We start from the raw sequence: 27,556 nt of genomic DNA, 5'->3' as shown, positions 1-27,556 counted from the left end.
AGCCAGTGGGGAAGCCCCATAGAGGGAGCATACCTCAACATAATAAAGACCATATTATAACAGACCTACAGCTATCATCTTACCCAGTGAGGAAAAGCTGAAGGCACTTCCTCTAAGATCAGGAACAAGAAAAGGATGTCCACTCTTGCCACTTTTATTCAACATAGTTTTGGAAGTCCTAGCCATGCAATAAGAGAAGAAAAAGAAATCAAAGGAATCCAAATTGGAAAAGAAGTGAAACTGTTGCTATTTGTAGATGATATGATGCTATACATTAAAAAAGTTCTAAACATGGTACCTGAAGAGTACTAGAGCTCATCAATGAATCTGGTAAAGTTGCAGGATACAAAGTTAATACACAGAAATCTGTTGTGTTTCTATATACTAATAATGAAAAATCAGAAAGAAAAATTAAAGAAACCACCCCCATTTACCATCACATCAAAAAGAATAAAATACTTAGGAATAAGCCCACTTAAAGATGCAAAAGACTTGCACTCCAAAGACTATAGATACTGATGAGAGAAATCAAAGATGACACAAACAGATGGAAAGATATACCATGTTCTTGAATTGGAAGAATCACTATTGTCAAAATGACTATAATACCCAAGGCACTCTACTAATTCAATGCAATCCTTATCAAATTATCAGTAATGTATTTCACAGAACTATAACAAAAAATGTTTGCATAAAAGACCCCCAAATAGCCAAAGCAATCTTGAGAAAGGAAAACACAGCTAGAGGTGTCAGGCTCTCTGACTTGAAACTATACTACAAAGCAGATCAGTGGAACTGGGTAGAAAGCCCAGAAATAAACTTCACACCCGTGGTCACTTCAGTTCAGTTCAGTCGCTTAGTCGTGTCTGACTCTTTGCGACCTCATGAATCACAGCACCCCAGGCCTCCCTGTCCATCATCAACTCCCGGAGTTCACTCAAACTCATGTCCATCGAGTCAGTGATGCCATCCAGCCATCTTATCCTCTGTCGTCCCCTTCCCCCCACCCCCCCGCCCCCAATCCCTCCCAGCATCAGAGTCTTTTCCAATGAGTCAACTCTTCGCATGAGGTGGCCAAAGTACTGGAGTTTCAGCTTTAGCATCAGTCCTTCCAAAGAAATCCCAGGGCTGATCTCCTTCAGAATGGACTGGTTGGATCTCCTTGCAGTCCAAGGGACTCTCAAGAGTCTCCTCCAACAGCATCAATTCTGCGGCGCTCAGCTTTCTTCACAGTCCAACTCTCACATCCATACATGACCACTGGAAAAACCATAGCCTTGACTAGATGGACCTTTGTTAGCAAAGTAATGTCTCTGCTTTTCAATATGCTATCTAGGTTGGTCATAACTTTCCTTCCAAGGGGTAAGCGTCTTTTAATTTCATGGCTGCAATCACCAATTGCAGTGATTTTGGAGCCCCCAAAAATAAAGTCTGATGCTGTTTCCACTGTTTCCCCATCTGTTTCCCATGAAGTGATGATGATCTTCGTTTTCTGAATGTTGAGCTTTAAGCCAACTTTTTCACTCTCCTCTTTCACTTTCATCAAGAGGCTTTTTAGTTCCTCTTCACTTTCTGCCATAAGGGTGGTGTCATCTGCATATCTGAGGTTATTGATATTTCTCCTGGCAATCTTGATTCCAGCTTGTGCTTCTTCCAACCCAGTGTTTCTCATGATGTACTCTGCATATAAGTTAAATAAGCAGGGTGACAATATGCAGCCTTGATGTACTCCTTTTCCTATTTGGAACCAGTCTGTTGTTCCATGTCCAGTTCTAACTGTTGCTTCCTGACCTGCATATAGGTTTCTCAAGAGGCAGGTCAGGTGGTCTGGTATTCCCATCTCTTTCAGAATTTTCCAAAGTTTATTGTGATCCACACAGTCAAAGGCTTTGATATAGTCAATGAAGCAGAAATAGATGTTTTTCTGGAACTCTCTTGCTTTTTCCATGATCCAGTGGATGTTGGCAATTTGATCTCTGGTTCCTCTGACTTTTCTAAAACCAGCTTAAACATCTGGAAGTTCATAGTTCACGTACTGCTGAAGCCTGGCTTGCAGAATTTTGAGCATTACTTTGCTAGCGTGTGAGATGAGTGCAGTTGTGCAGTAGTTTGAGCATTCTTTGGCATTGCCTTTCTTTGGGATTGGAATGAAAACTGACCTTTTCCAGTCCTGTGGCCACTGCTGAGTTTTCCAAATGTGCTGGCATATTGAGTGCAGCACTTTCACAGCATCATCTTTCAGGATTTGGAATAGCTCAACTGGAATTCCATCACCTCCACTAGCTTTGTTCGTAGTGATGCTTCCTAAGGCCCACTGGACTTCACATTCCAGGATGTCTGGCTCTAGGTCAGTGATCCCACCATCGTGATTATGTGGGTCGTGAAGCTCTTTTTTGTACAGTTCTTCTGTGTATTCTTGCCACCTCTTCTTAATATCTTCTGCTTCTGTTAGGTCCATACCATTTCTGCCCTTTATCGAGCCCATCTTTGCATGAAATGTTCCCTTGGTATCTCTAATTTTCTTGAAGAGATCACTAGTCTTTCCCGTTCTGTTGTTTTCCTCTATTTCTTTGCATTGATCGCTGAGGAAGCCTTTTTTATCTCTCCTTGCTATTCTTTGGAACTCTGCATTCAGATGCTTATATCTTTCCTTTTCTCCTTTGCTTTTCGCTTCTCTTTTCAGAGCTATTTGTAAGGCCTCTCCAGACAACCATTTTGTTTTTTTGCATTTCTTTTCCATGGGGATGGTCTTGATCCCTGTCTCCTGTACAGTGTCATGAACCTCATTCCATAGTTCATCATGCACTCTGTCTATCAGATCTAGTCCCTTAAATCTATTTCTCACTGCCACTGTATAATCATAGGGGATTTGATTTAGGTCATACCTGAACGGTATAGTGGTTTTCCCCACTTTTTTCAATTTAAGTCTGAATTTGGCAATAAGGAGTTCATGATATGAGCCACAGTCAGCTCCCGGTCTTGTTTTTGCTGACTGTATAGAGCTTCTCCATCTTTGGCTGCAAAGAATATAATCAGTCTGATTTCTATGTTGACCATCTGGTGATGTCCATGTGTAGGGTCTTCTCTTGTGTTGTTGGAAGAGGATGTTTGTTATGACAAGTGCATTCTCTTGGGAAAACTCTATTAGCCTTTGCCCTGCTTCATTCCGTATTCCAAGGCCAAATTTGCCTGTTACTCCAGGTGTTTCTTGACTTCCTACTTTTGCATTCCAGTCCCCTATAATGAAAAGGACATCTTTTTGGGGTGCTAGTTCTAAGTGTGGTCACTTAGTCTATAACAAATGAGGTCAGAGAATGGAGAAAAGACAGTCTCTTCAATAACTGGTTCTGAGAAAACTGGACAGCTACACACACACAAAAAGAAATTAGAATATTCTTAAACCCCCTATAAAAAATAAACTCAAAATGGATTAAGACCTAAATGTAAGACCAGATACTATAAAAGTCTTAGAGGAAAACATAGGCAGAACACTCTTTGACATAAATCACAGCAATATCTTTTTCATTATGCCTCCTATAGTAATGGAAATAAAAACAAAAATGAATAAACAGAACCTAATTAAACTCAAAAGGTTTTTCACAACAAAGGAAACCACAAACAAAAGAAAAACACAAACACAACGCAAAGAATGAGAGAAAATATTTGCAAACAATGTGATCAACAAGGTATTAATCCCCCAAATTTTTAAACAGCTCATGTGACTCAATATCAAAAAAATGAGCAACCCAATCAAAAAATGGACAGAAGATATACAGAGGGCCAAGAAGCACATAAAAAGATGCTCAGCATCACTAATTATTAGAGAATTGTAAATCAGAACTATAATGAAGTATCAATTTACACCAGTCAGAGTGGCCATCATCAAGAGGTCTAAATAACAAATGCTAGAATGTGTGGAGAAAAGGAAACCCTCCGACACTGTTGTGGGAATGTAAATTGGTACAGCCACTATGGAGAACAGAATGTAAGTTCCTTAAAAAATGAAAAGTAGAGCCACCATATGATCCAGCAATCCCACTATTGAGCATATATCCTGAGATAGTGAAAAGATCCTTTCACCCCAATTTCATTGCAGCACTATTTACAGTAGCCAAGACACAAAAATTACCTGTATGTCCTTTTGATGGGAGGAATGGATAAAGAAGATGTGGTTCATATATACAATGGAATATTACTAAATCACTGAAAAGAACAAAATAATACCATTTACAATAACAGGGATGTACCTAAAGACTATTATACCAAGTGAAGTAAGTCAGAGAAAGACAAGTATCATACAATGTTGCTTATGTGCCGAATCTTTAAAAACTGATATAAATGAACTTATTTATAAAACAGAAGCAGACTCACAGACTTAGAGAATGAACTTACAGATACTGGGAGGATGTGAGGCACGGAATGATAGATCGGGAGGGAGGTTGGGATTGATATATGCATGCTGCTATACTTAAAATAGGTAAGGAACTTCCATGGTGATCCAGTGGCTAAGACTCCATGCTCCCAGTGCAGTGGGGCCAGGTTTGATCCCTGGTCAGGGAACTAAGATCTCATGTATTACAACTAAGCCTGGGTGCCGCATCTGCTGAGCCCTTGGGTTCTAGAGCCCACACACTGCAACTAGAGAAGGTCTTTTGCAGCAACAAGGAGCCCACATACCACAAAGAAGACCCAACACAGCCCTCCCAAAACAAAAACGATGAAATGAGACTGGTAAAAAAAAAATAGGTAAAACAGCAAGGACCTACTGTGTAGCACAGGAACTCTGCTCAGTATTCTGTAATAGCCTAAATGGCAAAAGAACTTGAAAAAGAATGTTGTTTAGTTGCTAAGCTGTGTGACTCTTTGTGGCCCCATAGACTGCAGCACGCCTCCTCTGTCCATGGGATTTCCCAGGCAAGAATACTGGAATGGTTGCCATTTCCTTCTTCAGGATATCTTCCTGACCCAGGGATGGAACCCATGTCCCCTACATTGGCAGGCAGATTCTTCACTGCTGAGCCACCAGGAAAAAAGAATGTGTATAACCAAATCACTTTGCTGTATGCCTGACACTAGCACAACATTTGCAATCAACTATACTCCAATATAAGATAAATTTTTTAAATAATAAAAGAAAAAAATCGTATGGTCATCTCAGCAAACAATAAACATTTGAGAAAACTCAGCATCCATTCATAAATTAAAAATAAAAACCTCTTAACAAATTAGACATAAAAGAAACGTATCAATATAATAAGGCTTAACATCAAGCAAGTGGTGAAATGTTGAACACTTTTCCTCTGAGATCAGGAACAAGATAAGTGCCCATTCTCACCACTTATATTCCCACAGTATGGGAAGTCCTGTTTAGAGCAATCAGGCAAGAAAAAGAAAAAGGATCAGAATTGGAAAGGAAAAAATAAAGTTGTCTCTATTTGTAGATTACACGATTTTATATATAGAAATTAAACACTAAACAAAAAAGCTGTTAGATATATGAATGAATTCAATAATGTTGCAGAATGCCAAATTAACATACAAAAATCAATGCCTTTCCATATGCAAACAGCAAAATTTGGGAAAATGAAGAAATTGATCTCATTTGTGTTAGCATCAGAAATAAAGTTCTTAGGAATAAATTAATTATAGAAGATGAAAGATCTCTGCAATGAAAACTGCCAGTCCTTTGATGAAAATAGCTGAAGAAAACACCTATAAATGGAAAGGTATCCTGAATTCACGGATTGGAAGATTTAATATTGTTAAAATGTCAGTTTTACCAAAAGCCATCTACAGACTCAGTGCAAGCCCTTTCAAGATTCCAGTGGCTGTTTTTTTTTTTTTTATTTAGAAGTAGAAAAATCACTCCCAAAATGTATATGAAACCACAAAACTCACCAAACAGCCAGAGAAATCCTGAGGAATAACAACAGCCTTCCCGATTTTAAGCTGTACTAAAGCCATCAAAACAGTAATGTACTGACATAAAGTCAGAGAAACAGACCAAGCCCAGGTAAACCTAACCACCTATGGTCAACAAACATTTGATGAAAGAGTCAAGAATAGTTAATAGAGGAATCACGATCTCCTCAATAAATGGTGCTGGGAAAACTGGATATTTATATGTAAAAGAGTGAAACTGGACTCACATTGTACACTAATCACAAACATTAACTTGAAATAGGTTAAAGACCTAAATGTAAACCTGAAACTATGAAACTCCTAGAATAAAACATAGGAGTAAAGGTCCTTCAAATAGGTCTTAGTAATGATTTTTTTGGAGATAACACCTAAAGCACAGCAACAAAATAAAAAATCACCAAGTGCGACTACAGCAAGCTAAAAAGCTTCTGCACAGCCAAAGAAACCATCAACAAAGTGAAAAGGCAGCCTATCAAATGGGAAAAATACTTGTAAACTATATATCTGATGAGGGGTTAATATCCAAAATACATACAGAACTCATATAACTCAATAGCAGAAAACCCTAAAATTCCAATTTAAAAATGAGCAAAGAATCTGAATAGACGTATCTTCTTTGAAAATATGTGAAAGTCCAACAGGTACATGAAAAGATGTTCAACATCATTAGTCATCAGGAGAATGTAAATTAAAACACAGTCACATACGTCACACCTATTAAAATGGCCATATCATGAAAAACACAAGGGATAACAAATGCTGTCCTGGATGTGGAGAAAAGGGAACCCCTCTGCACATTTTTATTTTTATTTTTTTGAGGCAAGGAAGAGACTTTCATCGGGGAGCCGGCAAACAGAAGATGGCAGGCTAGCGCCTCAAAACAACCATCTTATTTGGGTCTGGATGCCAGGTTTTTTTATAGATCAGAGAGATAGAAGCAATGAGGAACTAAAGTCAAAAGGCAGAATTGAAGGAGGCAGTGGGGAAGTGAAAGGGTCTTCAGTCTTGCAAAACATCTCCAAGGGAGTGACCAGGCTTTGGAAGGGGTATGTTAATCTCCTGTATTCTCAGGTAGGCAGGGACAAACTCTCTCCATGAACTGAACACAGGCACTTTAGTTTACAGTCCAGGAGAGGGAAAGCCTGGTGTGCTGCAGCCCATGGGGTCGCAGAGTCAGACACAACTGAGTGACTGAACTGAACGGAACTGAAAGGGGCAGGGTCCTGCAGGCAAGCCATTAAGTATGATTATAGTAACAAGAGCAAGGACAAGCAAGTTATATTTATGTATATATTGTGTATACTGCCATACAGTATATAAGTTGTTAAGAGAGTAAATCCTGAGTTTGTTCTCACATGAATAGATTTTTTTGCCTTTTTTCTTCTTTCTTTTTTTAAATTGTATCTATGTGAGAAGATGGATGTTAGTTGAACCTATTGTGGTAATGACCTTTATCCTATATATAAATCAAACCATCATAGTGTATGCTTTAAACTTAGATGTCAGTTATTTTTCCACGAAACTGAGAAAAAATCAATAATAAGCAGCAGATACTGTATGTGACCTGCAGAGCCTAAAATATTTACTATTTGACTCTTCACCAAAACAGTTTCCAACCCATCCAAATATATGGTCTAGTAGACATGATAACTACATGGGAAATATAAAAGGCTTGACGTATGTATCTTAATTACTTTTAAGAAAACATAAAAGTTTTAAAGCAATAGTTATAACCATGAGAAAGGTGGAAATGGAGCAAAGTTGCTATATTTTACCATAATTAAGCTGCTGCTGCTGCTGCTAAGTCGCTTCAGTCGTGTCCGACTCTGTGCGATGCCATAGACGGAAGCCCACCAGGCTCCCCCGTCCCTGGGATTCTCCAGACAAGAACACTGGAGTGGGTTGCCATTTCCTTCTCCAATGCATGAAAGTGAAAAGTGAAAGTGAAGTCGCTCAGTCATGTCCGACTCTTAGCAACCCCATGGACTACAGCCTACCAGGCTCCTCCATCCATGGGATTTTCCAGGCAAGAGTACTCGAGTGGGGTGCCATTGCCTTCTCCATAATTAAGGTAGGGCATGTTAAGTCACTTCAGTCATGTCTGACTATTTGAAACCCTATGGACCGTAGCCTGCCAGGCTTCTCTGTCCATAGGGATTCTTCAGGCAAGAATACTGGTGTGGATTGCCATGCTCTCCTTCAGGGAATCACCCTGACCCAGGGATTGAACCCACGTCTCTTAACGTCTACCTGCATTGATAGGCAGATTCTTTACCACTAGCACCACCTGGGAAGCCCACATTTAAACTAGTCAGTTCAATTTAGTTCAGTCACTCAGTTGTATCCGACTCTTTGCAACCCCATGAACTGCAGCATGCCAGGCTTCCCTGTCCATCACCAACTCCTGGAGCTTGCTCAAACTCATGTCCATCGAGTCGGTGATGCCATCCAACCATCTCATCCTCTGTCATCCCCTTCTCCTCTCGCCTTCAATCTTTCCCAGCATCAGGGTCTTTTCCAGCGAGTCAGGTTCTTCGCATCAGGTGGCTAAAGTATTGGAGTTTCAGCTTCAGCATCAGTCCTTCCAATGAATATTCAGGACTGATTTCCTTTAGGATGGACTGGTTGGATTTCCTTGCAGCCCAAGGGACTCTTGAGAGTCTTCTCCAACACCACAGTTCAATAGCATCAATTCTTCGGCCCTCAGCTAGAATTCTTTATAGTCCAACTCTCACATCCATACATGACTACTGGAAAAACCATAGCTTTGACTAGATGGACCTTTTTTGGCAAAGTAATGTCTCTGCTTTTTAATATGCTGTCTACGTTGGTCATAACTTGTCTTCCAAGGAGCAAGCATCTTTTTAATTTCATGGCTGCAGTCACCATCTGCAGTAATTTTGGAGCCCAAAGAGATAAAGTCTCTCACTGTTTGCATTTTTTCCCCATCTATTTGCCATGAGTGATGGGACCAGATGCCATGATCTTCGTTTTCTGAATGTTGAGCTTTAAGCCAGCTTTTTCACTCTCCTCTTTTAACTTTCATCAAGAGGCTCTTTAGTTCTTCTTCGCTTTCTGCCATAATGGTTGTGTGATCTGCATATCTGAGGTTATGATATTTCTCCCAGCAATCTTGATTCCAGCTTGTGCTTCATCCAGCCCAGCATTTCACATGATGTACTCTGCATATAAGTTAAATAAGCAGGATGACAATATACAGCCTTGACATACTCCTTTCCCTATTTGGAACCAGTCCAGTTCCATGTCCAGTTTGTTCCATGTCCAGTTCTAACTGTTGCTTCTTGACCTGCATACAGATATCTTGGGAGGTAGGTAAGAATTTTAATTCATCTCTTTAAGAATTTTCCACAGTCTGCTGTGATCCACACAATCAAAGGCTTTGGTGTAGTCAATAAAGCAGAAATAGATGTTTTTCTGGAGCTCTCTTGCTTTTTCGATGATCCAGCGGATGTTGGCAATTTGATCTCTGGTTGCTCTGCCTTTTTAAAATGCAGCTTGAACATCTGGAAGTTCATGGTTCATATACTGTTGAAACCTGGCCTGGAGGATTTTGAGCATTTCTTTGCTAGCATATGAGATGAGTGCAATTGTGCAGTAGTTTGAACATTGTTTGGCATTGCCTTTTTTTGGGATTGGAATGAAAACTGACCTTTCCAGTCCTGTGGCCACTGCTGAGTTTTCCAAATTTGCCGCCATATTTAGTGCAGCACTTTCACAGCAGATAAAAGTTAAGCTAGTATTAACCTGAAATATGGGCTTCCCTTGTGACTCAGCTGGTAAAGAATCCACCTGCAATGTGGGAGACCTGGGTTCAATCCCTGGGTTGGGAAAATCCCCTGGAGAAGGGAAAGGCTACCCACTCCAGTATTCTGGCCTGGAGAATTCCATGGACTGTGTAGTCCATGGGGTCACCTGATATGTATTATAATGAGTTGATGATGTGTATTGTGGCCCCTAGAACAGCCACGAAGAAAATCACTCGAGAAGTATAGCTAGAAAATTAAGTCAGTTAAAATAGCATGTAAAAACTACTTACATAAGCCAGAAGATATTAATAAAGGAAAGGAAAAATAAGACATGAGACATAATAAAAATATTAAAGTCACAGATATAAATATAGTCTTATCAATAATTGAATTAAGTGTGAGTGGTATAAACACTGCAATCAAAAGGCAGAAAATTTCCAACTTGATAAAAAAGCAGGATCCAACTATATCTTATCAAAAGAGACATACTTCAGAGCCAGATCAATTGAAATAGGTTGAGTAGGTTCAAATAAGTTGAAAATAAAAAGAGAAAAGACATATCTTGCAGACAGTATTAGGTACAGTAACTATTTTGAGAACAGACAAAATAGACTTTAAGATAAAAAGCGTTACTGGAGTTAAAGAGGGAAAATTCATAATGATAAAAGGATCAATGTGTCAAGAATACGTACTGTTATAAATGTTTATCCACCTAACTGCTGAGACTCAAAATACATTAAGCAGAAAATGGTAGAATTAAAAGGGCAAATTTACAACTAAACAATTATAGTTGAAGATTTTAATACTCCTTTCTTTTCATCTAACAGAACAAAAACTCAGGATATAGAAAACTTGTACAACACTATTGACCAACTTAAATGTATTACTCCACATAACAAGAGGAGAATATGTAGTCTTCTCCAGCACATGTAGATCATTCTCCAGGATCGATCATATGCCGTCTCAAAAAAACTTCCCTTCCTGTTGGTTTATTTACCATTTGGTGTCATTCTTTTCAGCTCTAGAAACTTCCTTTAATATTTCTAATAGGATTGTTCTATTAGCACCTGATTTTCTCATTCCTTGTTTATCTGGGAATGTCTTGTCTATGACTTTATTTCTGAAGAGTGGTTTAGCCCTATATATAACTCTTGATTAACCTTTTTTTTCTTTCAGCGTTTTAAACATGTCATTTCACTGTCTTCTCACTTACATGTGGTTTCTGATGAGAAATTAACTTTTAATTGTATTGTTACTCTTCTGTGTGTATGTGTCACTTTTTCTCTTGTGACTTTCAAGATTTTGTTTGTATTTGTCTCGCACCATTTTGCCTACGGTCAGTCTAGGTGTTGATCTCTGTGTTTATCCTACTTGGAATTCATTGAACTTCTTGGATCTGTAGATGAATGTTTTTCATCAAATATGAGACATCTATAGCCATTGTTTTTTCACATGTTTTTTCTCCTCTTCTGAGACTCCTATTATGCATGTGATTATATCCTACGTGTAATTTTTGCTATTTTTTTTTCTCTCTACTCTTCAGATGTGATAATTTCTATTGATATGTCTTTGAGTTTACTGATTTCTTTCCTCCACCTCAAATCTCCTCCTGAGACCCTCTAATAATTTTTTCATTTCAGTTACTGTATTGTATGTTTTAGAACTGGTCTTTGGTTCTTTTTATGGCTTGTATTTTTCTATTTAGATTTTCTATTTATTGAATCATTGTCATCATATTTTTGTTTAATTTTTGGACATAGCTTCTTTAAACACTTTCGTAACAGCTTCTTTGAAATCTTTGCCAACTTCAACATCTGGACTTATTAGAGTGTTTCTGTTGACTGCTTCCCCCACACCCTTCTCCTGGCTATGAGTCACAGATTTCTGTTTCTTTGCATGTCTTATATTTTTGTTGTTGTTGAAAACTGGAAATTTAGGTAGTATAACAGATGTAGGGAATATGGCAACTTTGGATTTTTATTTATTTTTCTGAGAGCTGTTTTTATTTATTTTTTGTTACTTTGGGTTTAAAAGTGGAGAATCTTTCCTTGCTGTAGTTTGTAGCCTCTGATGGCTCTGCTGTGATTTTATTCTTATTTTTATTTCTTTTAACCTGGTTATCTAGTGTTGTCACTATGTCTGTATAGTTTGGGGGAGCCACTGATTTTAAAATGTTTCTTCAAACATGTCAAGCATATAAGTCTTTGCTGTTTGAAATGTGTTTGGATTGAGGAGTGCATTCAGAGTCAGTCAGTTACTTCACCTGCCTTGGCTTTTACTTTCCATGAACTCCCTTGCCTGCATCTCCCCTGCACATCCAGATAGTTTCCTAGTTGTCTCAGGACTGCTGGAGAGCATATCTAACACTTGCTTGGCTCTCTTACCTCCATAAGCTCCCAGTTCAATTCCTGAATGTTCAACCTCCCCACCCCCACTCTCACTGGGACTGCAATTCCAGGCTAACAAATCAGATGTTCTATATTTGCTTCATTCTTTTCCTACAGAGTTTGCCAATTTTAGCTGAAAAAGATGTGGGGTTTTGTTCTCTGCCCTAAATCAAGGATGCCCGCTTCTGAACGTGAAGCTGCTTATTTTCATAGTCAGTCTTGCTCTGGTAAACTAACATTCTTGAGATTGAACTTGGGGATAGAATGCGAGAGGGTCGCATCAAGCCAGAAAAGTTTATAAACTCCCATTGTTTTGGAATGAAACTTTTAACAGACCTTCAAGAATAAATGTTTCTGAATTCATTGTCTGCCTTTGGTTGATTTCTGGAGCCCTGAAATAGTTGTTTTTTACACAGTTTTGTCCACTGTTTTTGGCTTCCCATGTGGTGCTAGTTGTAAAGAACTCGCCTGCCAGTGCAGGAGACATAAGAGACTCAGATTTGATCTCTGGGTTGGGAAGATCCCCTGGAGAAAGGCATGGCAGCCCACTCCAGTATTCTTGCCTGGAGAATCCTCATGAAGAGAGAAACCTGGCTGGGCTACAGTATGGGGTCACAAAGAGTTGGACATGACTGAAGTGACTTAGTGTACACACGTGCATGCTCATTTTTGGTGGAGAGACTTCATCAAGCTCTTCACACTACCCTGTTCTAATGCTATATTTGCTCAACCAGTAAACCTTTTATAAAGTTTGTAGTGACTGTGTTTAGTCACTTGTAAAATATAATTTTTGTCATTTTTACTGTTACTCGGAGAAGGCAATGGCAACCCACTCCAGTACTCTTGCCTGGAAAATCCCATGGTTGGAGGAGCCTGGTAGGCTGCAGTCTGTGGGGTTGCTAGGAATCGGACACGACTGAGCGACTTCACTTTCACTTTTCACTTTCATGCATTGGAGAAGGAAATGGCAACCCACTCCAGTGTTCTTGCCTGGAGAATCCCAGGGATGGGGGTGCCTGGTGAGCTGCCATCTATGGGGTCGCACAGAGTCAGACACGACTGAAGCGACTTAGCAGCAGCATCAGCATAGTGTTACTATTAATGAAAGTGAATACAAAGAGATACTAATGATTATTTGAACAGTAGTTGTACCCATATTTTTGTTGAGTAATTTCAAGCCAGGATTGCCTTTTTTCCTTTTTAGTTTCATTTATTAGTTGTCTGTTTGGAACTTTGTTCTGAAGAATTTTCACGGTAGAAGCTGTTTGTCTGAGAATAATGAAAATCATCTATTTGTGGAAGGATTTGGAGAGATCATGGATATGACTTATTCTATATTTTATTTAAAAAAAATAAAAACTTTAAAATTGCTAGTGCTATAATGGCAGTATGACCCATAAAGGGCTGAAATGCCTGTTTGCCTAGAAGGAAGAAAGCGTAAAGTTGATGGTTGATGGGACAGAACTATTAAGATAGATTAGATAAGACTTCGGAGAAGGCAATGGCACCCCACTCCAGTACTCTTGCCTGGAAAATTGCATGGATGGAGGAGCCTGGTAGGATGCAGTCTGTGGGGTCTCTAGGAGTCAGACACGACTGAGCGACTTCACTTTCACTTTTCACTTTCATGCATTGGAGAAGGAAATGGCAACCCACTCCAGTGTTCTTGCCTGGAGAATCCCAGGGACGGGGGAGCCTGGTGGGCTGCCATCTCTGGAATGACTGAAGCGACTTAGTGGCAGACTTAGCAGACAAGACTTAATTGTAAGATTCTCTGAACATTCTTCAGAAGGGCTTCAAGAATATAATAAAATATATGAAAAATTGTATTGAAAAGACCGTGGCTGAGGCTTGGATGTCAGGGAAATCCTTTTTAAGCTGACAGCATAAGCTTATGATAATCAGGGTCTTTCCAATGCCATATGTATACATGTGTCACAGTGACCACAAGTATTAAAGCCAGAGTTTGGCAGCACATTTTAATTTTCTTTCTCTTGAGCAGAATGCAACATAATTCTTTTTTTCTTTTCCTATACAAAAGTAAAAAAAGAAAAAAGGTTGCTACTGCTACTGAGTATTAGACCTTGCTTATAGAGTACATGGGGGAAAACATACCTTAAATGCTGATTGTCAGCATTTTCTAAACTTTCTCTATACGCTCTGTGAAAAAAGTATACTATGGCCACATAAATGGGAAACTTCCCGACTGGATAACTGTTCTTTAAAAAGCTAGTGTGTATTATAATAAGCAGTACTGGAGTGGGGTGCCATTGCCTTCTCCGAGTATAGCATGTACTTTTTCCTAAACCTATTTGAATATGACATCCCTCTAAACTGGTGGTCTTGTGAACACAGTTGGGAGTAAACATTGCTCTAGGTAAATAGTGTTCCAAAGTGCTGTCACACTATTATTGGAAATATTTGTATTTTTACAAAATTAATATAAAAATTAAATATGGGCTTTAGTTCTTTTTCTAAAGTTGCTTCTTGAGTATTGTTTTGACATAATTTCTTATTTGGTACTAAACTGCCAGTTCAAATAATAGGATGCTGCTGCTGCTAAGTCACTTCACGGCAGCCCACCAGGCTGCCTTGGGATTCTCCAGGCAAGAACACTGGAGTGGGTTGCCATTTCCTTCTCCAATGCATGAAAGTGAAAAGTGAAAGTGAAGTTGCTCAGTCGTGTCAATAATAGGATGAGTAGATCCTAAATAAGTGAATTTAGAAAATGTTAATATTCTTAGAAACTTTATGTACAACTAATTTTTGAAGGAAATACAAGTTAGAGAGCCATGACTCATCTGTTCACGTTGAACTATTTAGTATTCTTTACCTGCTTTATTGTTCTTTTTGTTCCATTGTTCTGTTAGTTCCTGTTATTGAGGGGTGTTTGATCTCTTTGTTAATGCAGTAGGCACAACAGAAGGTTTATAGAGTGCACGAAAAAGTTTTGAACTCCAGTGTATATTGACTGACTTGTAGCAGAGCAGTGGTACTACTTCAGCTTTTTTTCAATGGCTGGAGAAATACGAAATAAATATCAATAAATAGAAATCTGAAAAAAAAATTTTATGTATTCTCTTTAGAAGCACCGTATAATTTTTATGTAATACTTACATTTAACAGAAATTGTATAAATTTTTTTTTATTTTACAATGACAGAACTTGTAAACCTTCAGCAATCTAGATTTGCATAGCAGTGCTGTATGTATATGTGTGTGTATGTATATATATATATATATATATATATGAGATTTTGCTTTCTGTTTTATTTCAGTGAACTGAAATGACATTAGGAAATTCAGATTCTTAGCATTTAATCACAGATTTTTGTGTCGTCCCTCTTACACCAAATAAATATAATAATAAGTTTTTTAAAAACCCTAATGTAACAGGGGTTTAGAATTGTGGCATCTCTTATTCTAAGGAATCCCAAAGTATGTAATGAAGTACCATATTAGTAGTATGTGATCAGGTAAGTTCTGTATTTTTATAGAAGTAATATATGAGCATAGAAATAAATAGTAGAGGAAAGTTTAAAAATGAAAAGTTAACATCTTTTTATGCCCTTGCTTCTTTCCTAGCCTTCATATTGAGTACTTTTTTTTTTCCATTCAGTAGCAGGTAATAAATCAAGGAACTTGCTCTTATATTAACAGTCAACATGTACAAATTAAGATTTCTCTAATGTATTTACACTAAAAATTATCACTCTAAAATTTTCCCCTATTTTTAGTTTAGAAAGTGAGATGAAAGCAATCATTATTATAACAGTATTATTCATTTCAGGTAGTGAGATGTGGATTGCTTGTAGCTATTCTCTGCAATGTAGTAGAATTAAAAAAATAAATTTTTATTCTGGGCTATGATACAATGATATTTCTTGAGACAGTGATTATAATAGTCTCATACCAACAATGGACACCTGGTGGTCTCATTCAGGTCAAAGCCTAAAAACTCCATTGTGCTACCTTAGTAAAGAGGATAAAAGCCTACCTAGAAGAAATCTGTTGAAATAGGCAATCACTAAAATATAAAATGAAAATCTGTGTAGGTTGTCTCCATAAATCTTATAGAATGAGTAAGATAAAGGATTTTTCCAAGTGGTCATCCATGTACTGACACAAAGCAATAATAAAGATACAAAGTTTTAGAATAAAAGCCTTTAAGTTTCTTAGACAGAATATATCTGAAGAAAAGACATGTCATTTTTCTCTAGTAGTAGTTATAATTGCCACTTAACAATAGTTTCTTAGATACTTTTTCTTATCTTCTGCAATACTCTCAGTGACATTTTGCTAGGTATGGAACCTCAAATGTCATATTGACTATTTGGTTAGATAAATAATAAACACCTGGCAAATAACTTATTTTGAAGAACATTCAATGAAAGTTTAGTGCACAATGTAGTCACAGGCAAAGTACCAGGTAAAATGTCAAAACAAAGTGATTTTCTGTTTTGAAGCAATGTCTTTAAGATTTTAAAATTTCTATTGGGAAAGAATTAATTGAACAGCTTGATACCCAGACATAAATATTCAAGCTAAATCGGTTTCTATTGTGTTTCGTATGTGTCATGTATTTCAGAGCATTTTATTTTGAAGCTTCCACATTACATTTAATTATCTTTCATAAATAAGAGAACTTATTAATTGCTAGTTTGCTGTTCTTAATTTAAAATGTTCTTTTTGTTTATTGCTTATAACAGGCAAAAGAACAGTTAATAGATTTTCTCAATGAACTTTTTGGTATTGTCAGTATTATTTGTAATCTGTGTTTTAGTGTTACTTTGGCTTCTGTGTATAAAATGGATTGGAGGGGGCCAGAATGGAAGTAAGAAGACTAGTTAAGGAGGCAGTTGATGAGTTCAGGCAAGAGAGAATGGTGGTGCTTGGTTCAGGGTGGTAGGAGTGGAGTCAGAGAAGACAGATTTGGTACATATTTTGCAGTGTGGCCTGTCATGAGGCACTCAGCAGCCTCTGTTCTCTATTTTTCTCTACCTGTAGATGAATTGCCAAGTTATAGTAGTGTGCCCAGATTTGGTCATTACCCAGTTCAAAAAATATTATCCATAAAATAAGAGGGATTATTTTATATATATCCATTCTGAAGGAGATCAGCCCTGGGATTTCTTTGGAAGGAATGATGCTAAAGCTGAAAACTCCAGTACTTTGGCCACCTCATGCGAAGAGTTGACTCACTGGAAAAGACTCTGATGCTGGGAGGGATTGGGGGCAAGAGGAGAAGGGGACGACAGAGGATGAGATGGCTGGATGGCATCACTGACTCGATGGACATGACTCTGAGTGAACTCCGAGAGTTGGTGCTGGACAGGGAGGCCTGGCATGCTGCAGTTCATGGGGTCGCAAAGAGTCGGACATGACTGAGCGACTGATCTGATCTGATCTGATATATATTATTTAATAGAAGAGATCTGGTCATTTGTTAATTACTTATTCTTCATTACTACTTATTTATCTATGGAAAGAACCAACATGTTAGGCAAAGTATTGTGATCTTAAAGATGTGCTAGCCAGAGATGTGTGGAGCATGGGGTGCCTGGGTTAAAGTTGTTGATGAGACAAAGGGCTGCCTCCTGCAGAGAGCTTTTCCCTGAAAAAGCTTTTTTCTGCTAAAAGCTGCTTACAAAAAGATATTTATATTCAGATTTTACATTTAAAATATTATGTAGTATGAGAAGCTGAAAAATAAAACTATTTATTGATTTTCTACCATATACCGTTGAATTATATGAGATATTTCCTGTAATCATTTGAGGGATATGCTGTTCTGTCTCCTTTTTACAGGTGATTTTTAAGTTAACATCAAACCAGTGATCTAAATATTTGAGTAAATAACCCAAAACTGCACAGCTGATGGTTTGAACCTGTTTCTGCATACTGGAATATGTGCATTTCACTGTACAATCAAGCAAAAGGGAATGAATCTAGAGAGGAACTTACTGTGTATAGAATGGAGTTTAGCTGGCATTGAAATATTGTCTTTTATTTCTCTGTATGCTCTTCCTAACTCAGTGTGCTTTGGATCTCAATTTAGAGCTGTTTTTAGTGGTACCGGAAAAAGCCAGTGCTTGAAAGTATCAAGCCTTGTTATTGACTCTGTGGTCACTGGCTTGGCATGGAGTGGGCGGCTTCCTTCCCATTCCCATTTAAATTTTAGGTTAGGTCAGTATGCATCAGCAGAGAATGATGATTTAAAGGAGACTTATTGTTTTTTTGTTTGAAATAGGCACTGTAATGTTATTTTTAGGCTCAGTCTAAGTACTTATATGTGGCAGTAATGAAATCATTTTCAGGATATTCTATAAGTAGCTGAAAAGTTAAGGTATTATATATTTAGCATGAAAGTAAATAGTGCAAACAACTGAAGTTAGGATTATTGTAAGCACACTAAAGAAATAACGTGTCCAAACTGATGTTTACTTACTGGGAAGTGATGTCATGACCCAGGCCAGCTGAAAATAAGAGGATTCCACTTGTATTCCAAAAAGAATGCATTGTAACTTTACATCAGCAGTACGTCATTAATTTCAAGATGGCATAGCAATAAATATTTTGAAGGTGTCATGAGACTAATTGGTAATAAAATTAATTGTAAACAATTTTATTAAAAAGAAACATAGTACCATATTGAAAAGACTTCAAAAAATGCAAGTAAAACATTATTAGAAATCTAAACAGCTAAGAACTGATTAAAGTGTATGAATTTATATTAAGAATAATTATTCTGATTTACAGTGTTCAGATGATCAGCATATGGAATTTTTTAATGTACATGTTTAATTTATGTATTATATTTCATGGAAATGTTATTTTTAGCTTTTGGAAAGAATTTTTAAAAAATAATTTTTGTGTTAGTGTTTTTTTTTTTTTTAACATAAAGGAAAAATCACCCTTTTGAATTACGTAGTCATCTTTACAATAAAATACAGAAGAGTCTCAGCACTCTCCTTGATTCCTTTATGCCCCCTTGTACCATTCGTCATATGCCCTGCCAGGCCTCAGACCACTATTCTGTTTGGTACTTCTGTGTGCTGTGCTCAGTTGCTAAGTCGTGTCTGACTCTTTGCGACCTATGGACTGTAGCCTGCCTGGCTCCCCTGTCCGTGGGGATTCTCCAGGCAAGAATACTGGAGTGGGCTGCCATGCCCTCCTCCAGGGATCTTCCCAACCCAGGGATCGAATCCAGTTCTCCCACATTGCGGATTCTTTACCATTTGAGCAGGATATCATATAAATGGAACTATACATAAGTACCCTTTGAGTTTGACTTCTTTCACTTAGCATAATGCATTTGAGATTCAATCATGTTGTTATACATATATATATATATATATGTATAACATATATAGACATAGTTGTTATGAATTCCTTTGTATTCTGTCCTAAGGAGCATGTCATCTGTGAATAAAGAAAGTTTTACTTCTTTTCTAGTCTTGATACTTCTTGTTTGTTTTGCCTTACTACATTTGTTAGATACCTGAGTAGAGACAGTGGATATTCTTGGCATGTATGTGTATTGTTCCCCTAAACATAGTCAACCATTATTCTCTTGTTATTTTCAAGATTTTCTAGTCTTTCACAGTTTAGATTGTCAGGAGAAATATCAATAACCTCAGATACACAGATGACACCACCCTTATGGCAGAAAGTGAAGAGGAACTAAAGAGCCAGTTGATGAAAGTGAAAGAGGAGAGTGAAAAAGTTGGCTTAAAGCTCAACATTCAGAAAACTAAGATCATGACATCTGGTCCCACCACTTCATGGCAAATAGATGGGGAAACAGTGGAAACAGTGGCTGACTTTATTTTTCTGGGCTCCAAAATCACTGTGGATGGTGATTGCAGCCATGAAATTAAAAGGCATTTGCTCCCTGAAAGAAAAGCTATGACCAACCTAGACAGCATATTAAAAAGAAGAGACATTACTTTGCCAGCATTACTTTGTCCATCTAGTCAAAGCTATGGTTTTTCTAGTAGTCATGTATGGATGTGAGAAGCTGAGTGCCAAAGAATTGATGCTTCTCAACTGTGGTGTTGGAGAAGACTCTTGAGAGTCCCTTGGACTGCAAGGAGATCCAACCAGTCCATCCTAAAGGAGATCAGTCCTGGGTGTTCATTGGAGGAACTGATTTTGAAGCTGAAACTCCAATACTTTGGCCACCTGATGCGAAGAGCTGACTCATTTGAAAAGACCCTGATGCTGGGAAAGATTGAAGGTAGGAGTAGAAAGGGACGGCAGAGGATGAGATGGTTAGATGACATCACCAACTCAATGGACATGGGTTTGGGTGGACTTCGGGAGTTGGTGATAGACAGGGAGGCCTGGCGTGCTGCGGTTCATGGGGTCGCAAAGAGTCGGATGTGACTGAGCAACTGAACTGACTGACAGTTTGATTATGATGTGTATAAGTTTGGATCTCTTTGTGTTTATCCCTCTTGGGTTTTATTGAGCTTCTTGGATCTTCGGTGTAATATTTTTCATCAAAATTTGAATTTATAGCCACTATTTTTAAAAATACTGTTTTTCTTCCTTTTCATCCTCCTTTGCTTTTTATGGGAATTCTATCACACATATGTCTTTGCAGCTGGTTTTATCCTATAGATCTCTAAGACCCTGTTCACTTCACTTCAGTCTTTTTTGCAGTTTCTCTTTGGATAAATTTTGTTAGCAGTTTATACTAATTTCTTATCTGCTTATTCAGATCTACTTGTAAGGCTTTCTAATGAATTTTCTTTTCACTTGTACTTTGCAACTCAAGAATTTCCATTTTCTTGTTTTTCTTTATTGAGAATGTTTTCTGTTTTTTAAGTCATTGTCATAATTTTATCTCATTCTTTAAACTTTTTCTTTTAGTTCTTTCAATATATTTATTATAGCTGCTCTTTATTATAGCTACTGTCATTGTCTGGTAAATCCAACATCTGGGTCCAGTTCGCATCAGTTTCTATTTTCTATTACCCATTTTTTCTTGAGTATGGGTTGTGTGTGTATTAGTCACTCAGTCGTGTTCGACTCTTTGCAACCCCATGGACTATAGCCAGTTAGGCTCCTCTGTCCATGAAATTCTCCAGGCCAGAATACTGGAGTGGGTAGCCATTCCCTTCTCCAAGGGATCTTTCACACCCAGGGATCAAACCCAGATTTCCTGCACTGCAGGCAGATTCTTTACCATCTGAGCCACCAGGGAAGCCTGAGCATGAGTTACACTTTCCTGTTTTATTGCATATCTTCTAATCTTAAAAAATTGTACATTAAAAAAAATATATTGTAGCAACTCTGGATCCTGATTATTTTTTCCTACCTGAAGATTGTTGCTATCTATTTATTTGTTTATCTTAATAATTTGCCTGGACTAAAAAAACATGAAGTTCAGTTCCTCCAGTGTATGACTGAAGTCTCTGTTTGTGTTTTTTTGATGTTTTTTTTATTATTGTTTTTGCTTTAATTTTTATGATTTGGCCCTGTGTCTGTGTAACGTAGTAGTTGAACACCTTATTCTAGTAAGGCTCTATGCCGTATGTTTGGATTCAGAAACACATTTAACATTTAGGCAATTTTCGAGTTTCCCCAGCCTTTATTTTCTGTTGAGGCCTGTGTTGTCTTCTGTTCTCCTGTGCAAGTTCGTGTAGACCTGGGATACGTAAATAGCTTGAGCCCTCTGTGGTCTCCCTTGAGCTTGCTCACCACTCTAGTCAGCCTGGGATATGTGGAGAGTCTATCAAATGCTTTCTCACCATTTTATATCCTGTTCCTCCTTGTTATATTTTTGGCTTATCTGCCTATTCCCTTGTTTGTGCCAACCAGCAACCCCTCAGCTGATAAAATTATTGGTCTTCCATGTTTGCTTGTGACCAAGATTCCTAATTGTTATTGGCAACAGTACTGGCTATGGGTTTTTCACTTTCATTCCAAATTAACCCTGTGACTTTTGTTCCAAGTTAGCCCACTCCATCAGTAAAGCTGTTGGTTGTTTGCAGCCTACCCTGCCATATTAGAACTATTATCCTAACCAAGCTGGATGGGAGAATGGGAACCATCCAAAGGAAGCATGCCACAGATTTCTGTTCTTCATATCCAAAGTGCAGTAGTTTTTCATGAATAAGTTATTCTCTGTTGAAAAGCACAGGTCAGTTTCCAGAGTGCTGAAATTGTTGCTTTTGATAATTTTGAGTGATTTTATAGTTGTTTTTTCAGCAGAGGATTTGACATCCTCCTCATTCCATTATACTAGAAGTTCCAGCTTTGGGGGATATTGTTTGCATGGTATGTTTGTATTATTTATGTTTTGTCCATCTATGTATTTATACTTAAAATGGATTCCTTTTAGATAGAATATACTGAGGTCTTATTTTAAAGTGCAACCTGATAATCTGTATTATTAGGTGTTCTTAGGCTGTTGGCTTTTAATGTTTTATTGATCTTGTTAGATTTAGGCCTGCCATTTTGTTATTAGTTGTCTGTTTGTAACATCTGGTTTTATTTCTTTGTTTTCTTTTCCCTGCCTTTTTTAGTGTTGAGTATATTTTTGTTTTCTGTTTTAATTCATTTATTGGCTTTTTAGGTTTATCCTTTTTTTTTTTTTTTTTTGGTATTTATCTTATTTTTAGTTATTGCTTTAGGGATTGCATTAGACCAGTCTTTCAAAATTGCTTCGGAACTACTTTTACTCTACCCACTAATCTTTGTTATACTTATCCTAAGTAGTTTATCATATATTGAAATGCTTTTAGCAGTTACGCATAACAGCTTAAAAGGAGAAAAGTGATAGTTTGCTATATTTACCCAGATATAACTCTTAAATTTGAAGACATAATTCTAAAGCTTCAAAACTTTGGTTAAAGATGTAAATTTTCAGTTTTAAAAAGCTCAGCAGACCCCAGATAGGATAAATTCAAAGAAAGCCATTTACAGATACATCATAATCAGTCTGCTGATGACTAAAGATAAATAACCAATCTTGAAAACACCTAAAGAAATAATGATTCAGATAATTGTAGATTTCTCCTCAGACACCATGGGAGGCTGGAAGATAGTGGCACACCAACTTTAAAGTACTGAAAGTAAAGAATGGTTAGCCCTGGATTCTGTATCTAATGAAAAGAATTTCTGAGAATTAACAGTGATAATAAAGACATTCCCAGAGAAAAGGAAAGCTAAGAGAATTTGTTGCCAACATACCTGCTCTAAAAGAAATAAAATCTCTTCAGGCTGGTGGAAGTGATATGATCATGAAGCTTGGATCTTCAGGAATGAAGGAAGAGCAGCAAAATATATGAGTATCCTGTTGTCCTGGCCTCAGTGTAGCGTCTGAATTTGACCAAATTTGCTAGATTTCTGATCCTGAGCCCATACTTTGGACTCTGTTTCTGTATTCCTGTATGATACGTTACCACCCCAGGTTTATTTCCTGTCTCTTGTGTTTAAGTTAGAATCTTAGACAAAGTTTGTTTGACTCTATTGTTTTCTAAAAATGTGCTTCCCATTAGCTGAGCTTAACAAGTGTATATTTTTTTAATTTTTTTTGAGATAAAGATGCCACATATAGTCTTATATTTGTGGCCTATTGTAAAATGGTCATGAAAATTATGTTTAATTTACTTCTCCTGAAAGGCTGTTTAATTTTATTTCACTCTCTTTCCCAAATACTTTCATAGGATGACAAAATTATTAATTTTCCAACCATATTGTATATAGTATTCCACTCAATATTGTAATTGGAGTAATAATTAGCTCAGTTTTCTTCTAACAGATGAAAAGACCTATATAGTAAGTTACTTAGACAAAAATGTTCTTTGTTACATTTGTTCTTTTAATGCAGTCCTGCATGTTTAAGTCTTATTCATCACTTACAGGGAGTAAGAAACGTCAGGTCTCTTTTCTCTTCCTACTCCTTAGTATTTTGACCTTTCATTCATACTGACACTGTGTATTCTCATTTTCTTTGTCACAAGTGTTATTAATTTTAATATCTGAAAATGTGTGCCCGTCAAAGTATGAATATTGATCTGTTAAAAAGTAAATAATCAAATGATAGGAAACTTAAATTCATAATCACTTATTTCCCCATTTCACAATACAGTAAGACAGTACTGAATCAAAATGGTGGGCAGTTGCAAGCCTTAGTAATTTTTTCCCTGCCCCCCACACCCCCGCCAGCTTTAGTAATTTTTGCAACCATGTCAAAACACTATTTTATGCATTTAATTATTTTTGAAATAATAATGAGAATAGTTTATTTTGCTTGCTCCCATGTGATTTTTGATGGATTTTTCAAATTCCTTTAAACAGGTGGCTTTATAGGTACTGCAATTCAGAAGTATTGATACACTTAAAATTTTTTTCCTACAGAAAGAATGTTTTTAGCATTGACTTAGAGTATAATAGTCTAGAAACTTGAAAATGGTCTTTGATTTTTTCCTGTTTCACTATTTTCCATTTCCAACCAAACTTACTCTCTGCTTTTCTTAAAACCTCTCTGGAATTTACCTTTAAACTCTATCACACTGCCTCTGTTCTCATCAACTGTCTCCTTGTTTCCCCAGCCGACTCTCTCTTTTCATTTCATTGCTTTCTGCGTATTTACCATTTTCATATTTCCAAAAGAGTCCCTTCATCCTTTGAGAATTTTCAGGAAGTGTTATGTTCTTACTGTAATAAGTTCAAACTTCTCTCACCAATATTCATTATCATCCATGTCTCCACCAAGCCCTCTGTATTAACTTATTTTCCCCTTTTTTCCCATTGGTATCTTTGGTACTTGTCAGGTCTCCAGTAGTCATTGTGCGTGTTGTAATTATCTTTTTACTTGCATGCCTTTCCTTATGCTTTCAACCCCATCTCCATGCCTGGCTTGAAATGATATATCCATTTTCTTTTTGACCTATTCAAGTTCTCATTTCCTTCGATAAATTTTGCAAAAGCATCTCCAGCCCATCATCTAGCTCTTTTTTTTTTTTTACCCCTGAGCTCCATTCATACAGTGTCTTTTATGTGTAATGTGATTCTCAGTGGCAGAGACCTTGTCTTGTTCTTCTCTCAGCACCTGGTCCCATGGAGTGTAAGCTGATTGGTTGCATTTCTGTCCCATTTCACTCCCAGAATAACTTCATAAAGTGAGGTCAGGAAGATTCCTTGTTTCCTTTTGTTTTTGTTCAATTCTAAAACATAATTCTTCTGTCAATTCCTTCACCCTCCATGCCCCGTCAGAAGCAATAAGATAGGCAGGAAGACTTAGCTAGAGGAAATACTAATGGTGCTAATGGCGCCAAGGGTGAAATTGACCCCCTTGTGCATCAGTTTGGTAAAAATAGAACAAAACTCTTACTGGGAATCACACACATTCACTGAATCCTGTCTCCTGTCTTCAAATATGTCTTTGTGCAGTATTGGGGAAATTAGAAAATAAAGTGTGAACTTCTCAGCTTATCATAAATCTCTTCTAGATATTAGTAAAATAACTAGAAATTAATGTATTTTTGCGCTTGTATTACTTTTATAAAAACAGTTATTAAAAATGTTCCTGTTAAGAGTAAGTCCATAACAAAGACTAGCAAACTTTTTTGTAAATGATGAGATACTAAATATTTTTAGGCTTTGCAGGCCACCTATAGTCTCTGTCATATATATACACACACGTACATATATGTGTATATGTAGTTGTTGTTGTTCCTCTCATTGCTGTTGACTTTCACCACCCTTAAAAATGACCAGTCTCAGCTTGCATGCATTACAAAAGTGGACCGTGGGTCCGGACGATTTTGCCTGTGAGCCATAGTTTGCCAAGCTGTTTGCCAATAAGAAAAGCTAATCTGTGCAAATGGACATCTAAGAGGGCAGAAGATTTTCTCTCCTATGGAGAAGGCATTGCTCATAATAATCCAAGGCCTGAACAAACTGAATGTGTCCGGAGGGATGTGTTCAAGTGGCCGGATCACGAGAAACCTTAACCTGAGAGGAACAACTTGTACAACAGGTCAGGTTAGATAAGTGAGAGAGGGCATTACCGTGGTCTTCAGCGTGGGAGTCCCATGAATGAGAGGAGCAGACTCGTCCTGCACAGTGCTCCCTGTAGAGCCTCAATGAGATGCGCAGGCCTGGGCAGAGTCACGTCCTTCCCGTAGAGAGAGACTGGTTAGCAGGACTTCCTTTGCTCTGAATGCTTCCTGGTGGTTTTCCCTGAAAAGGATAGATATACCTTGTAAAGAGCTCCCCTCCCACCCACCTTCAGCCGTGGTCAGTTAGTGTATGACGGGGACATAATTGTACTTGTCATGGAATGGATTACAAATATAGGCACCAGTAATAAAGGAATATTGGAGTTAAATGGGAGGATTTCCTTTGGGTGGAATTAAAGTGAATCTTCATAGGAAATGTACATTTGGGGCTTTAAAAGAGGAACCACACAGCTGGACAATATCTAAAAATGTTACAATAATTGCATATTATTACCATAATTTTTACTGTGGTGAAAATTTCAAAAGCTATCCTCGTGCTTAGTCCAGAAATGTTCTACTTAGTTCACATGAACAAGGTGTACTTACTGGGATACTGTAATATATATATTTTTAAGTCTCCTACTATCTACTTCAATAGAAGGTAAAAAAACCACTAAAGTAGCAAGAACCAGATACCATGAAGTGATTGTAATTGTTCTTTCACATTTGCAATGACTTTTTGATTCATCAGGAAGCAGAAGCCATAGTAACAGACTTGGCTCAGATTCATCGCTTTGTGTTTCTCCTTTCTCCATGCCAGCACTTTTCCCCTGTTAAAAAAATTCTGGCAGACTAATTTAAAGATATCTACTTAGGTTGGATTATTTGCCTGCTGGACCTAAATCCTGCATTTCAGTCAGTATTCATGTCTGTGGAAGTAGTAGCAGCTACTAAATTTATTTAGTTGAACTGTTACAGTATTGATTTATTTTATTTATTTAATTAATTCATTTAATCAGGATGCAATTTATCTTAATTTTGATTTTGGTTGTAGAGGTTGGCGATTTGAAGGAGCTGCAGACACTAGACATTTCTACCAATCGTTTGCTAACTTTACCCGAGAGGCTTCACCTGTGCCTTTCTCTGCAGTACCTCACTGTGGACCGAAATCGTCTATGGTGTGTGCCGCGCCACCTCTGCCAGCTGCCCAGCCTCAATGAGCTCTCCATGGCTGGAAACCGTCTTGCATTTTTGCCACTTGGTAAGTAATCCTATTTGTATGGCAATATAAAACATCTAAAGAATAAGATGGAAAGCCTTTGTTTCCTTGACTGGGAAGGATTAGTTTCCTTTATTGTGTTTATGTTGAAAATGCTTCTCTAAATTCATTTTTGCAATGAACAAAGCATCATTCCCAGTTAACAAATAAAGTTTATTTCTGTTATGGATTTCATATGTTAAAATAACCTGTGTTAAAAATTTATTTAGAAAAAAATATGAAATATGAGATGATTTACTCAGAG

At 37.4% G+C, this 27,556-nt stretch overlaps 1 protein-coding gene across 4 annotated transcripts in view; it reads left to right on the top strand.

Annotated features, from left to right (window-relative positions):
- Positions 1-27,556, top strand: part of LRRC28 (leucine rich repeat containing 28) — a 193,629-nt gene that overhangs the window by 86,807 nt on the left and 79,266 nt on the right. For 3 of the 4 annotated variants that reach the window (XM_061394269.1, XM_061394272.1, XM_061394270.1), the window contains exon 6: positions 27,088-27,294. The exons of the other annotated variant lie outside the window; for it this stretch is intronic. In XM_061394269.1, the coding sequence (XP_061250253.1) occupies positions 27,088-27,294 (207 nt within the window). The remainder of the gene's footprint in view (positions 1-27,087; positions 27,295-27,556) is intronic. 4 annotated transcript variants of the gene reach the window in all.

Source organism: Bos javanicus, chromosome 21 (genome assembly GCF_032452875.1).
Source record: "Bos javanicus breed banteng chromosome 21, ARS-OSU_banteng_1.0, whole genome shotgun sequence".
Classification (NCBI taxonomy): Eukaryota; Metazoa; Chordata; class Mammalia; order Artiodactyla; family Bovidae; genus Bos; species Bos javanicus.
Note: the sequence above shows the minus strand (reverse complement) of the source record. Positions and strands in the feature narration are given on the sequence as shown.